The 15,937-nt window shown below is 40.7% G+C and overlaps 1 protein-coding gene across 5 annotated transcripts in view; it reads left to right on the top strand.

Moving 5' to 3' along the window:
• Positions 1–15,937, top strand: part of AHCTF1 (AT-hook containing transcription factor 1) — an 84,625-nt gene that overhangs the window by 376 nt on the left and 68,312 nt on the right. The window contains exons 2-3 of one of the 5 annotated variants that reach the window (XM_045982312.1): positions 2,891–3,002; positions 13,636–13,760. In XM_045982312.1, coding sequence (XP_045838268.1) covers positions 2,891–3,002; positions 13,636–13,760 — 237 coding nt within the window. Of the gene's footprint in view, positions 1–2,890; positions 3,003–7,364; positions 7,486–7,809; positions 7,830–13,635; positions 13,761–15,937 lie in introns of those variants that run through there. The other 4 variants (XM_045982313.1, XM_045982314.1, XM_045982316.1 and 1 more) reach the window with 4 other exon arrangements.

The following is a 15,937-nucleotide window of genomic DNA, read 5'->3' on the forward strand; positions in this document are numbered from 1 at the left end:
CTGGGCCGCAGGGCCGCGGGCCTCCCTGCGTGGGGCCGGGGGCCGGGGGCCGGGTCGCGCGGCGCGCGGCGCGGGGGCGGACGGCCGGGCTCGCTGGGCGGGCGGCGGGGTAACGCGGTTGGCGGCGGGGGCGGCGCGCTCGGGGGAGGGGGGGCCCCCCAGGCAGCGGGTTACATAACCACCGGCCGGCGGCACATGGCGGCTGAGAGGCGTTGCGGGAACCACCCCCTGCGCTTTCCGCGCCGCGGGCCGGGCCCGCGGCATGCCCTGGGCGCCGTCCTCCGGGGTAGTGGAGACCTTGGCCGGCCTGGCCCCGAGCGAGCCTACCGGGCCGTGGAGCCGGTCTTTCGTCGCCGTGTGCTCCACATGCTCCTGGGCCTGGCTCGGGTGAGTCCGGGCCGCGGGAGGGGTCGGGGCGGGAGTGGAGAGTGCGGCGATTTGGTCAGCACGTCTTGCGGTGGCTATCGTCTTCCTGGCCCCCCGAACTTGAGGACGATCACTTTTGTTACTATTTGACTGCTGGGCTGTGGGCTGTGTTGATTCTCAGCGCCAACGAGGTCCGTGCTCGCAGTTACCTTTTTTCAAATACCGTTTGAGAAGTATTTGGAAGAACCTGGGCCCTATAGGGCAAAATATAGGCCTCTTGGAAACTTTAAACTTCCGTTTATTCTCAGTATATCCTAAAGAATCGGTAGATTTTGAGAACCTTTCGTGAGCTTTGACCGACTGGGTGGGAGACCAGGAATGACAAGCCCAGTTTCAAGTTAATGCTGGAGGGATGCTCCAAGTGTGTTAAGTGCTATGGGAAGTGTGCATTCTCTCCGTTAGTAATTTTTGATCCTGTCTTTCAGTAATCTAGCAAAGCGTCACCAGGTCGCAAAACAGCCAAAATTATTTTTAAATGATTTTTAAAAGATTCTTCTGTAGCCATTTGGGGATGGACACACCTTCATTTAAAAGGAAACATAACATTGTTCCTTTTCTCCTGCTGACCATGAAAATTTACAGCATCTCCTAATTTTTCTTCAGAATGAAGTCTCTCTTAGGTTAGGCCAGCAGTTTCCACGATAAGTCTCTTCTTTCCAGACTCAACTATTCACATATTTATGCTTTGCCTATTCCAGAATCCTCCCCATATCCAGGCCCATTTTTCTCGAAGATGTAAGTCGGTGTTCCTTTGCTCACTTTAAATGCCGCGTTTTCTAGTCATTCTTCCACTTCCCTTTATTCCACATCATTTATACCACTGTTGTAGCATTTATTTTTGTCTGATATTCTAAGGGTTGATTATATGTATCTTCTTCTGGAAGGTAAACTCTTTGAGGTCAGGAAGTGGGTCATCTTAGTGCCCTAGAGTTCCCTGCCCAGCACAATGTTTTAAAAGTACTTGGAGATTAATAAATGTTGGAAGTAAGTTTGAAAGAGCTGCTACTAAAAGAAGTTTAACTTAATAGTTTATTAGTAGAAGTTTAGAAGCTTCTGAGTCCACTGACAGCTTACACGTACATCACAATTCTTTGTCTTTTTAAGAGTCACAAAGAAAGTGAAAATGCATAGAGAATGTTCTGTGGAAATGTTTGTTCAGTGTTGTTAAAATATAATTAGTGAACAACTAGATGAGAGTTTTTTGCTGTGGTGGGATTCAGCTACTTTTGAGGCTGTGTGTGTATCCCGCAGAACTGACTTGTGGGTTTTTGTTTTTTTTTTTAAGATTTTATTTATTTAGTTGACTGACAGAGATCACAAGTAGGCAGAGGGGCAGGCAGAGAGAGAGGGGGAAGCAGGCTCCCTGCTGAGCAGAGAGCCAGATGCGGAGCCCGATCTCAGGACCCTGGGATCATGACCTGAGCTAAAGGCAGAGCCACCCAGGCACCCGTGATTTGTGGTATTCTGTGTTATAAAATCTTTCCTAGTAGTTTTGTGAATTTTATCTTGCATCTTAGTACTGAGACCATATATATTTAAAAATAAGTTAGACCCCAAACTCTGTGGCCAATATTGAGATTTTTCTTTTTAATAAGTTTATTTTTTAGAGCTGTTTTAGGCTCACAGCGGAGTTGAGTGGTAGGTACAGAGAATGTAGTTCACACTCTCCTTGCTCCCACTCAGGCACAGCTTTCCCCCATTATCAACATTCCCCACTAGAGTAGAACATTTGTTACAATTATTGAACATATGTGGACTCATCATTATCACCAATGTACGTGGACTCATCATTATCACCAGAGTTCACAGTTTACATTAGGGTTCAGTCTTGGTGGTGTATGTTCTTTGGGTTTGTGGACAGATGTATAATGACATGTATCTACCATTATAGTGTTATCAGAGTACTTTCACAGCCCTAGAAATCCCTCACTTACTGCTAAACCTTGGCAACCACTAGTCATTTTACTTTCTCCATAGTTTTGCTTTTTCCAGAATTGTCGTGTCCTTGGAATCATGCAGTATGTAACCTTTTCAAATTGACTTTTTTCACTTAGTAATAATTTTGATTCCTCTATGTCCTTTCATGGCTTGATAGTTCATTTCTTCTTTAAAGTGTTTGTTTGTTTAAGTAATCTCTCTGCTCAGTGTCAGGAACCTGAGATCAAGAGTCACAGGCTCTCCTGTCTGAACTAGCCAGGGGGCCCTCGCTCACTTCTTTTTAGAATGGAGTGAATATTACATTGCCTAGACATTCTACCATTTATTTAGCCATTCACCTACAAAAGAACGTACTAGTTGTCTACAGATCTTAATGGTTTGAGGAAAAGCTGTGATAACATCTATGTGCAGTTTTTTGTGTGGACATATTTTCAGCTCCTTTGGGTAAATACCAAGGAGTGTGATTGCTGGATTGTATGGTAAGAATATGTTTAGTTCTGAAAGAAACTGCCAAACTATCTTCCAGAGTGGCCGTACCATTTTGGATTCCCACCAGCAGTGAAGGAGAGTTCCTGTTGCTCCACATCCTCACCAGCATTTGGTGGTGTCAGTGTTCCGGATTTGGGCCATTCTAAAAGGTGTGCAGTGGTGTCTCATTGCTTTGAAATGCATTTCTCTGATGACATATGAAATGGAGCTTCTCATGTGCTTACTTGCTATCTGTGTATCCTCTTAGTGAGGGTTTGCTAAGGTCTTTGGCCATTTTTTAATTGAGTTGTTTGTTTACTTGTTGGTTTTTAAGAACATTGAGTTTTTAAAAATTGATTTTATTGCTTAACCTATTTCTATTCCTTGTGATGAGTATCTTTGCTGTCCTAATATACCATGTTTTGGATCTGTTAGTTGCAAGGCATTGTGACTCTGGAATTCACAGGAACGAGACATGATTTTTGCTTTTTAGGAATTCATACTATGGGGGGGTGGGAGGACAGACAAACACAAGTAACAAGTTTCAAAAATAATAGTTATGACTCCTAACCTAAAAGTGGAAAGGAGTGAGCTCAGAGATGAGATTAAGTGGGAAAGGATGGGTCTATGCAAACCACACTGGGAATTTAGTCTTTGATGGATGGGGTTTTGGCACATAGAGATGAAAGGGGGAATAGCATAAAAGAATGAAAGTGCTGGGCAGTAGCAAACTTCTGATGAATTTGGGAGACAGCCCTGTAGAGATAGTCTGGAGCTGCCATTCATTGCCTGTGGCTGAGGATATTGGTTTTTATATGCAGTAGGGAATCATTGAAGTGTTTTGAGAAAAATGACATAATCCTTCTGTGGCATCAAGAAGATGAACAACATTTTTATTTCAATGGCAGCCAGCACAGTGTCCTGCTCTGCCTACCTAGACCTTCAGAAGGAATTGAAACTTTCAGAGGTTGTTGATGTTGACATGTCGTAAAGGCTGGGATTCTACTTAATTTTGTACAAAACCAAGCAGAGCTGCTTAACGTATATTTGTGAGCATACATGTCTGTATGAGATATTCTTTCTAATAGTATAAATTTTCAGAAAATCTCTTCAATGTGCTTAAAATGTTAAAATTCATACTGTAAATTGTGATTTGAAAGGTCTTGAAGCCAATTTTTGCCCTGTGGATTCAAAGGCTAACTTGTGAATTTGAAAAACTTTCTTTCATTCACTGAGCACTTTTTTTAAACTCTTGTGCCAGGCCCCATGATAAACTAAGAGTTAGATAGATATTCACATTTTCTAGAAGCTTGGGTGTGACATGAAGACGGAGTAGAGAAGTACAACATTACATGTACTAGTAAGCGGTAGAACCAGGACTTAAAGCCATTTTAATTCAAAGCTTGTGCCTTTTCTAATACTCTGGATGGAACCTGCGGTTATTGTTCAACTTGCTGTTTCTCAGACACTAAGAACTTTGAGAAATTCTTTTTCCTCTTGAAATAGCATCAGTTTGAGAACACAGCTCCAATTCCAGAGGTTCTAAAGGGGTAAATTCCTTTAGTTATGTAGAAGCTACGTCTAACTTGCAGGACCAAGAAGTGAATTATAATTGTTATTGTAATCCTAAGAAACAACTGAATGGAGAAGGGAAATGGGGAGATGAAGATAGAGGAGCACTTAGAAGGAAGCTGTGGTTTCAGCATTTCATTTTTGTGTGTATGATAAGCATTTAGTATTGGTTGAATGAATTAAGAAATAGACTCAGAATTGATAAACTGATTATCCATTGAATGTGAGAGATTAAACAGATCACTAAGGAAGTTAACAACTTCAAGGATTCAAAGTTCTGGAGTCTTTAAATTTAATCTCTAAGTTTCTAAGGATAGCACTAACTTAAATCGTTATAATGTTCATCTTTTGCGGATATACTGTGTACTGGGTCTATATGGTGTTGAAGTGGCTGCAGAGCATCTTGTTACCGACCTGAGGTGGAAGGCGTCAGCTAGAGCAGAAGCGACAGTGCTTTGGAGATGTGTGACTGACCTTGGATGTACCTGTACAGAAGTCTGTGTTATGGAACTGTGACTGGGCCTAGCAGAGAGAAAATCATGGATCAATTTAGGACAAATACTTTTACAGAGAAGCTGGACCACAAGTGTGCCTGAGAACCAGGTAGTGGGCCTCTCCCCCACGAAGACCAGCACAACCTGCCCCAACCACATACACTGACCATAGAGTGCTGCAGAACTTCAGCTCCAGTGGAAACCACATCAGGTCTCTTCTAACAAGCAGACTAGAGCACATCTAGTTAAAACTCACCACACTCTGGCCAAGGTCCAAACACTGCCCACTGAGGGCAAGGAGAAACTCTGCAGAGGACTGACCTGAGGGAAAGAGCAGCCAAAACACAGCAGCATGGTGCACACAGCACACAACAGGACGCTGCCTGAAGCACCAGGCCCTGGATGATATATGGCCTCTTCATAATAAAGCCATTACAGTACTCTCAGGAACGGGAAACATAACAGGCCTTCCTAACATACTGAAGACAGAGACTTGGACAAAATGCCAAGATTGAGGAATTCATCCCAAAAGAAAGAACAAGAAAAGGTCATGGCCATGGATCTCACTGAAAGAGAGAAGTAATATGCCTGAGCCAGAATTTAAGACAACAATCATAAGGATACTATCTGTGCTTGAGAAAAGCATAGAAGACACCAGGGAGTACCTTAACACAAAGATAAAAGGCCTAAAGTCTAGTCAGGCCAAAATAAAAAAATGCTATAACTGAGATTTGAAACTGACTGGATGTAGTGACCACAAGGATAGAAGAAGCAGAGGAACGAGTACGTGACATAGAAGGTAAAATTGTGGAAAATAATGAGGCTCAAAAGAGGATGGAAAGAAAACTCTTGGATCATGAGTGTAGACTTCAGGAACTCAGTGACTCCATAAAATGTAATAATGCTCATTTCATAGGAGTCTCAAAGGAAGAAGAATTTCATAGGAGTCTCAGAAGAAAAAGAGGGCAAAGGAGGCAGAAGGCTTATTTGAGGAAATTATAGCCAAAAAGTGTCCTAATCTGGGGAAAGAAACAGACATCCAAATCCAGGAGGCACAGAGAACTCCAAACAAAATCAACAAAAGCAGGCCAACACCAAGACACATCGTAATTAAACTTGCAAAATACAGAGACAAAGAAAACAGCCTCAAAGCAGCAAGAGAAAAGAAGTCCCTAACTTATAAGGGAAGTCACATCAGTTTAGCAGCAGATGTCACCGCAGAAGCTTGGTGGGCCAGAAGAAGGTGGCCTGGTATGTTCAACCTGCTGAATGGGAAAAATAGGTAGTCCGGAATATTTGATCAAGCAAGGCTGCCATTCAGAATAGGAGAGATAAAGAGTTTCCCAGACAAACAAAAACTAAAGGAGTTCATAACCACTGAACCAGCCCTGCAAGAAATATTAAAGGGGAGTCTTTGAGTGGGAAAGAAAGACCAAAAACAACAAAGACTAGAGGTGAACAGAAATCCTCCAGAAACAGAGACGTAACAAGTAATATAAGAACACTAAATTCATATCTTTCAACAATTACTCAGTGTAAATGGACTACATTCTCCAGTCAAAGGACATAGGGTGTCAGGATGGATTAAAAAAACAAGACGCATCTGTATGCTGCTTGCAAGAGACTCGTCTGAGACCCAAAGACACCTGAAAATTGAAAGCAAGGGGATGGAGAACCATTTCTCATTGCTAATGGACATCAAAAGAAAGCCAGGGTAGCCATCCTTAGATCAGACAAACTAGATTTTAAACCAATGGTTGTAACAAGAGCTGAAGAGGGACACTCACTATATCATAATAAAGGGATCTATTCAACAAGAAGATCTTAACACTTGTCAATATTTATGGTCCCAACTTGGGAGCACCCAGATATTTAAAATAATTCATAACAAACATAGAAGAACCATAATTTCAGTGGTGGATTTTAACACCCCACCTACAGCAATGGACAGATCTTCAAAGCAGAAAATCAAAAAGGAAACAATGGCTCTGAATGACACATTGGACCAGATGGACTTAACAGATATATTCAGAACATTTCATCCTAAGGCAGCAGAATACACATTCTTTTTGAGTGCACATGGGACATTCTCCAGAATAGATCACATGCTAGATCACAAATCATGCCTCATCAAGTACAAAAAGATTGAGATTGGGGCGCCTGGCTGGCTCAGTCGGTTAAGCATCCGACTTTTGATCTCAGCTCAAGTCTTGATCTCAGGGTCTTGAGATCAAGCCCTGTGCTGGGCGTGGAGCCTACTTAAAATTCTCTCTCCCTTTCTCCTGCCCCTCCACCCTGAGTGTGCTCTATCTCTCTCTCTCCGCCTCTCTCTATTTCTAATTTTAAAAAAGCTGATTGGGATCATACCATGGGTATTGTCCATCACAATGCTGTTTGTCTTTTTGTGTTTTTTTTTTTGTCTTTTTTTTTTTAAAGTAGGCTCTGCACCCAACATGGGGTTTAAACTCACGACCCTGAGATCAAGAGGCACATCAACTGAACCAGCCAGGCACCTCTCCAATCACAGCAGTAAGAAACTTGAAGAAATCCACAAGAAAAAAGCTGGAGAGACCACAAATACATGGAGGTTAAAAAAATCTTACTAAAGAATAAATGGGTCACCCAGGAAATTAAAGAAGAAATTAAAAAATACATGGATACAGTATTGGATCCTCTTAACACTTGGAACCTCTTAACACTTGAAAACATAAAAGGGTTATTTAGCCCACAGTCCCTACAGCTCTGGGTTCTTTTTCTGATGGGTTAATGCAAATTGTTGAATTTATTTTGATGTAAGGTAACAGAATAGTAATAAAAATCTACCCACTGATAAATTCAAGATAGCAAACGTTTCACAAAACTTTCTACTTCCTTTTATTTTATTTTAGGAAGTTCTGCCCCAGACGTGGAGTTAGAACTCACAACCCCAAGGTCAGGAGTCACATATTCTACTGACTGTGTCTGCCAGGCACCCTTACTTCCTTTTGTTTTAGATTAATTGTGGATTTATAACCTTTACCTTTAAGGTTTTCCTTCAAATTATGCTGCTTTTTTACAGTTTAAAAATTATTATATTTTGGAATTTAGTGATTAAGTCAAATGGCTCTGTGTACCCTCTGAGATCATTCTTGTCCCTTGAGTTTTCTCTTTCTAGACCATTGAGTACCCCCTACCCTGAAAGTTTTTATTCGCATATGTCAGTTTTCACCTCAAGATCATTATCTTTTGGTTTAGTCATTGAAGCAGTTTTTCTCCCCTCACAAAAGTGTTGTATGCTGTGCTTCTCAGAATAATAGTGCTGGGGATACAAAGATGAGGCAGGATGCCTGAAACTATAGGGCAGACATGGTGTCAGTTTTACCTGAAGATTTGAAGTCTAATTAATGTCCAGTACATGGAAGTTGCTTCATAGACTGTAGCTTCCTTTCCCTCACCACTCATTTTAGGGTGGGAATGCCTTCAGATCTTTTACTCATCTATAATTTCCCATTTCTGTATCATACTGAGGAGGAGGAGTTTTTTTTCTCCCCAGCACGGATGGCTAAATTATCTCAGGACATTATTAAAATTTTGTGATTTTCTATCTCGTATCATTTTCACAGTGATTTGAAATGTTATTTTTGTCGTAAGTGGAATAGTTCAGTCTCTGGTCTCTTGATTTCATTGATCTGTTTCTCTGTTTTGTTGTTTTTGTTTTTTTTCTTAATCTCACAGAACCAGCTTTTTGTTTCATGGATTATTTTCAACTACGATTTTTCTGTTTCGTTTCATTAAATTCAGTTCTTTCATTCCTTTCTTCTATTGATGGTTTAATTTGTTCCTTTTCTAGTTTCTTAAGGTGGAAGCTTAGGTTACTGATAGGAGATCTTCCAGTTGTTTAGTGCTATGAATTTCCCTCTAAACACTGCTTTAAGCTGTATTACACAAATTTGGGTAGGTCATCTTTTCATTTTCATTCAGTTCAAAATACTCTTTTTCCTGAAGGAACTTCTTTGACATTCTTTGTACTGCCTTTCTGCTGCTGACTGTCTTTTTCACTCTTGTATGTTGAAAGGTTTTTATTTTGCCTTCATTTTTAAGTGATATTTTCACAGGGGATAGAATTCTAGGTTGACAGCTTTTTTTTCTCTCATAACTTAAAATATATTGTGTTCACCGTCTTCTGGCTTGCATAGTTTTCCATGAGAAGTCTCTTGTCATTCTTGTTCATCTTTGCAGTGTGATACTTTTTAAGATTTTCTCTTTGTCCTTTGCATATGATATATTTTGTTCCAGTTTTAGTATATGTACTGCTGAAGTGAGCACCAAGTATGATGTATTTTGGTGGCATTTCTTCATATGCCTTGTGCTTGAGTTGTATTGGCCTTTTTGGATTTGTAGGTTTATAGTTTCATCAGATTTGGAAACTTTTGGCCATTAGTTTTTAAATATTTCTGTCTTTTTTTTTTTTTTTTTTTTTTTGGAGATTGCTGTTATCTGTTAGGGCACTTGATATTGTCCCATAGGTCATTGATGTTCTGTTCTTTTCCTTTCTGCCTCAGCCTTTTTTTTTTTTTTCCCATGTGCTTTGTATTAGATAGTTTCTACTGTGGTTGTTTAGGTTCAATAATACTTTAAGTGTCTGAATCCCATTCAGTATTTCTCATCTCTACAAGTTTGATTTGGTCTTTTTTATATCTTCTGAATCTTTCCTTAACAGGCTTGTACCTTCTTCTGTCTTCTTGGACAGGGGTATTATGGCTAGGATAACTGATGTAATGTCCTCATCTAGTAATTCTAACTTCTGTGTTATTTCTAGGTCTATCTCTCTCTTTTTCTTTTTTTTTAAATGGGTCATTTTTTTGCTTCTTTTGCATACCTGGCAATTTTTGATTGGGTACCAGATACTGTGAATTTCACTTTCTTTATTACTGAGTATTTTTGCATTCCTTTATATTTTCTTGAGCCTTGTTCTGGGGTGCAGCTAAGTTATTTGGAAACACTTTGATTCTTTTGAAGCTTGCTTTTTCAGACAAGACCAGAATGACCTTTAGAAAAGGGCTAATTTGGGGGCACCTGGGTGGCTTCGTCAGTTAAGTGTCTGCCTTCGGCTCAGTCACGATCTCAAGGTCCTGGGAATAAGCCCCACATTGGGCTCCCTGCTCAGTGGGGAGTCTGCTTACCCCATGCCTCTCCTTCTTGCTTGTGCTCTCTCTCGCTTTCTTTCTGTCTCAAATAAATAAAATCGTTTCAAAAAGGGGGAGGTAATTTTTTTTCCTCCACCACTGAAGCAATCAGTACCTTTCTGAGTACTCTACTCAGTGCCTCATTATTATGAGGTTTTTCCACTTTGGAGCTATTCCTGGCCTTGTGTGAGCTTTGGGGATTGTTTCTCCTCTTTTTTTCCAATGATTCATCCCTTGGCTTCTGGTAGTTTCCTTCCATGCTTATTACATGGATCATATGAAGGTTCAGGGGACCCCACTGCTGATATCTGGAGCTCTTTTTGTGTCTCAGACTTTCTGATCGCTGTTCTCCTTGAAGCCTTCTATCTATAATCCTTTAGGACTCACTTTAAGGGAGAGTTTATTTGTGGTAGACAGTTTTTGTTTTTTTCTAAAAATGTGCTTCATATTTAAGGATAATTCCAGGGATATATAATTATATGTTGACAGCAATGTTTGCTTAGAATTTTGAAGATATTCCAGACTTCTGGCTTCCACTGTTGTTGAGAAGTCATTTCTTTTTATTTATTCTACCTAGGATTCACTGTTCTTCCCAATTCCAGAGAATTGGTGTGGTCTCTACAGATTTGGGAAATACCTTTTAGAACATTGATTCTTCCTTTTTTTTTTTTTCCCCCAAGATTTTATTTATTTATTTGACAGACAGAGATCACAAGTAGGCAGAGAGGCAGGCAGAGAGAGAGGGGAAAGCAGGCACCCTGCTCAGCAGAGAGCCATGTGCGGGCCTAGATCCCAGGACCCTGAGATCATGACTTGAGCCAAAGGCAGAGGCTTAACCCACTGAGCCACCCAGGTGCCCCAGGCTTCCCCCCCCCCACCTTAATAGATTTTATTTATTTGTCAGAGGGAGAGAGAGCACGTGGGCACAGGCTTAGGGAGTGACAGGCAGAGGGAGAAGCAAGCTCCCGCTGAACAAGGAGCCCAATGTGGGACTTGATACTGAGATCATGACCTGAGCTAAAGGCAGATAGTTAACCAACTGAGCCACCCAGGTGTCCCTAGAATATTGCTTTTTCCTTACTATTTAGTGTTATATTTTGAGGGATTCTGAATAAACATGTTAGATCTTCTTCCTCTCTTGCCTATAACTTTTTTTAAAAGATTTTATTTTTAAGTAGTCTTACACCAGTGTGGGGCTTGAACTCAACGCTGAGATCATGAGTCAGGTCCTCCACTGACTGAGCCAGCCAGGTGCCCCTCTCACCTGTAATTTGCAGCTGCTTATTTCTTTGTCTCTCTGTCCTACGTTCTCGAAGAGTTTGGGGATTCGCTTTCTCTTCCTAATGTGCTGTATTACTTGTTCTTTGAGTTTGTATTTGTCTAAGTAGGTACAAGAGAACTATTTGTTGAATGGAGACAAAAGAATATTTGTAAGTTATAAAGAATCATGATGCAGTGATTACCTGGCTACTCACTATAAAAGTTTTAGAAAAAGGATATTGGAGTTCTTCTGTATTCTTTCCATTCCAGCCCCTTTCCCTCTTCTCAAAGTAACTGCTATTATAGTCCAAGTAACTACTATTACGGTTTTTGTGTTTATTGTTTCCTTGCTTTATTCATAGTTTTGTTACATATGTTTGTGTTTTTAATATTTTCTTAGTTTCATAGCCTTTTAAATGTTATGTAAATATAATCATTTCTGCAGATACTTTTTGCTCCTTTTATTATTATCTCACTCTGACATTTGTCCATATTGTTGCATATTGCTGCAATTCTCATTACTCCTTTGAGGTTTTTTCCCCCCATTGAGTTTTTTGTTGTTGTTGTTATTGTTTTTTATTTATTTGGCAGAGAGAGGGAGAGACAGTGAGAGGGGGAATACAAGCGGGGGGAGTGGGAGAGGGCAAAACAGGCTTCCCACTGAGCAGGGAGTCCAATGTTGGGCTCCATCCCAGGACCCTGGGATCATGACCTGAGCCAAAGGCAGAGGCTTAAGGACTGAGCCACCCAGGCACCCCCCCCCCATTGAGTTTTAAATTTTACTTAATTTTTCATTCCAGGAGTTCTTTTACTTTTTTCAAATCTACTTGACCATTTTTCATTATAATTTTTAAAGTTTCTTCCTCACTATCAAGCTAGTACCATATTAAACATATTTTCTGTTCTCTGATTATTTTCAATATCTAAAATCTTTGATAGATTGATTCTCCTGGCTGGAGATCCTTGTTATAGTTTGTTATTTTGACTGCGAGTCATTTTCTTTGGAATTTCATCTTCGAGAACTCTTGAGATTCTGGAGAATATTTGTAGAGCATTATGTATGTATGTAGAGCATTACCAACCTGAGAATAATTTATAAAACATTGCTGTCTGAGTATTGTCAAATATCATAGCTTGAATTCTGGCCACCACCTTGTGTGAAGGGAAATATTCTTTTTCTGAGCAGATACTTCTAGCCATGGCCAAAAGGAGCAGCATTATTGCTCCCTGTCCCGCACAGTGGGTGCTTCTCTCACTGATTGCTCACTGCTTTATCTCACTGATAAGGCTAATGGTATAGCCTTATGGAGTTGAATGGCACAGGGAGGAGGCTCTTCTTTGTGTGCCTTGGCTCTGTTAGTCCATAGCTTTTTCTTCTGCCTCTGTGCATCTCAAGAGTCTCAAAGTCAGAGACCACCAGCATTGGATTTGGTAGCCAACCCTCAAGGCCCAAGCCAGCTTAGAGGTTTCCAAAATTCCTGCTGTCTCTCTCTCTGTCTCTTTTTTTTTTTTTTTTAAGATTTTATTTATTCATTTGACCCAGAGAGAGAGATCACAAGTAGGCAGAGTGGCAGGCGGGGGGGGGGGGGGGGGGGGGGGAGCAGGCTCCCTGCAGAGCAGAGAGCCCGATGTGGGGCTCGATCCCAGTACCCTGAGACCATGAACTGAGCTGAAGGCTGAGGCTTAACCCACTGAGCCACCCTGGTGCCCCCCCTGCTATCTCTTCATGTTTGGCTCTATCAATTCATTCAAAAAGTATTTTAACCATCATTTTTGGTTATTTACAATAGAAGGATCATTCCAGGAATCTAATCTTCTCTATAGTGGAAGCAAAAGATATATTTTGATTTTTTTTTTTTTCCTATTGAATTAAAGACACATCCCAGACTTGATTCTTGAGATAACTGTGCTTGGACATTTTTTTATGGACTTTCTCCCTTTGACTATAGTAGTAATTTTTCTAAAATGCATCAGTTCTTCCTGTTTGTATGTGAAGAGTTCTTTGAGAGTAGGTCAGGCAATAAGGTTAATGGCATTGAACCAGTTTTCAAACAATCTAGGGAATCATGTATATCCTTAGGACATCTGGCTTAATAAATCTATACTCTTCTAAAGCTGTTGGGAAATACTTTTTTAGGTGGGAATACCTCAGACCCAGAAGCACGTAAAGTGGGTTTTATAATCAGATTTTAGTTTTAGCTTATTTAGTTTTGTGTGGTGGCTTTTTCTTTTTTTCCTTCTGGCTAGAGATAATCAAGTATATTATAGTACAAATATATCGTAATAATATTATCTTTTAAAAATACTTACAGTGAAAGTATGCGAGGCTTAACAGCAAAAGTGACTAGTGGTCTTCTGCCCTTGCCAGAAGTGAGTCTTCAGGCCCTCGAAGACGAAGTATCAGTGGAATCTGTGCTTCAGGGAAAGATTGCTGCAGGTATGGTAATGCGCTGAAAACTTAGATTTGATTGATTTGTAAGCGAATGAGCATGTATTGTAATTTTTTTGCTGTGGGAGAAAAAACAATACTTGGTTATGGTGGTCTTATGTAAGAATAAAACATCTACAGCTAGTTATGTAATAACATCTGTGTACTCTCAAACACATTTTCACTGAATCTTGGGATGGTTTTCATTTTTCCTTATGGAAAATGCTGTATACTTTGTATCTTTCAGTGTGGGATACTTATATTTAGAAAGTAGAAATAATACACAGCTGGGTTTTGTTTTTTGTTTTTTTGTGTTTTTTTGTTTTTTTGAGAGGAGAGAGAGAGAGCGCGTGTGCTTATGTGCACCAGCCAGGGGTGGGGGAAGACTCTCAAGCAGGCTCCGCACCCAATGCAGAGCCTGATGCAGGGCTTCCATCTCACAACCCTGAAATCATGACTGAGCCTAAATTATGAGTTGAATGCTCAACCAGCTGATCCTCCCTGGCACCCTTGTTATTTCTTTATGATCCATCAGTAAGTTTTATTTGTGCTGAATTTGGATTAGAATCTAAATAGTCATTATAAAAATCTGATTGTAGGGCTGTAGATAATACAAAATATTCAGAAATTCTTGTGGTTGTTTTTTTTTTTTTTAAAGATTTTATTTATTTATTTGTCAAAGAGGGAAGCAAGGAGAGAGAGAGCACAAGCGGGGAGAGCAGCATGCAGAGGAAGAACTAGGCTCCCTGCTGAGTGGGGAACCTGATGTGGGACTCAATCCCAGGACTCTGGGATCATGACCTGAGCCAAAGGCAGATGCTTTATCGATTAAGCCACCCAGGCATCCCAGAAAGTCTTGTTTCTTAATTCCACTAATCTGAACAAGATTCTAATGTGTAGTTTGATTATATAATGCAGCAGAAAACCATACCAGAGTAGCCATTAAATTGTGGATTTCAGTCTAGTGAAAGATCTTGCAGGAGACTTCTGAAAATGAATTTCACAGCTATCCATCCTAGCAGGTAGACAACAAAACTTATCAGTCATTTAGCTAGTTACAGTGCTACCGTCTTGATTATTAAAAGCAGTAACAGTGCTTACTGTATGCCAGGCACTGTAACAACTTTTCATTGAGGTATTAGTCCCTTACTGTTTGGTGTGGCTAAGAATCAAATATCCCAGTTATACAGGCAGCAAGTGGAAAGTGAAAGTGATTGTGCCATGCTATTTCCTTAAACTAGGTAGCTGCCCTTACAATGTGGTATACCCAGCTGTGTACTTAGATGCACGGTAGACATCACAAATTGAAAAGTTGCCACCAGTCATGTAGCCGCTTAAGGGAAAATTCGAGGCTGTTCTTGATTCCTCTTTCACTTACCTCCCCATATGTTATTCATCAATAAGCCAGTCTTTTTAGTCCTGTCACTGAGCTGAATCTCCACATAAATAAAGTCAATCCACTTGTGTTTATTCACAGTCACTGACCAGGCAGAGGGTATTCTCCTCCCGTGTGGACTGTGTGCTCCCCCTTGTTGTCCATTTTCTACTTAGCAGCTAGAGTAACATTTAAAAACATAAATAAGATTGTTTAAAAACCTCCCAGTTACTTTACATTTTGTACATAATAAAATCCAGACATGACTAGTAAGGAGTCAAGAAGGGCTTCTGGTATTTCCTATTGTTACACTAGTTATGTCTTCTCAGAGTTTGAACTCTCGGGGATAGAATCGTGTGTTCCACTTCATGAGCGCCAGAGCATCTGGTTTAATCCTTGTGGTATGAGGCAGTGAAAGTGTGAATTTTGGCATTAGACTTGTGATGCACTCTGGCTCTGGTATCTGTACCCATGCATTTTTTTTTTTTTAAGATTTTAGTTATTTATTAGAGAGCAGGAGCAGGGTGGGTGGCAGGCAGAGGGAGAAGCAGGCTTCCCACTGAGCAGAGAGCCTGACACGGGACTTGATCCGAGGACCCTGAGATATGACCTGAGCTGAAGGCAGCGGCTTAACAAACTGAGCCACCCTGTAGTCATACATCTTTGAGCAAGTTGTTTAACTGTATGAACGTTTAACTAGGGGCGCCTGGGTGGCTCAGTAGGTTAAAGCCTTTGCCTTCGGCTCAGGTCATGATCCCAGGGTCCGGGAATGAGCCCCGCATCGGCTCTCTGCTTGGCCGCGAGTCTGCTT

The sequence above is a fragment of the Meles meles genome, chromosome 17 (genome assembly GCF_922984935.1).
Source record: "Meles meles chromosome 17, mMelMel3.1 paternal haplotype, whole genome shotgun sequence".
NCBI classification, from domain to species: Eukaryota; Metazoa; Chordata; class Mammalia; order Carnivora; family Mustelidae; genus Meles; species Meles meles.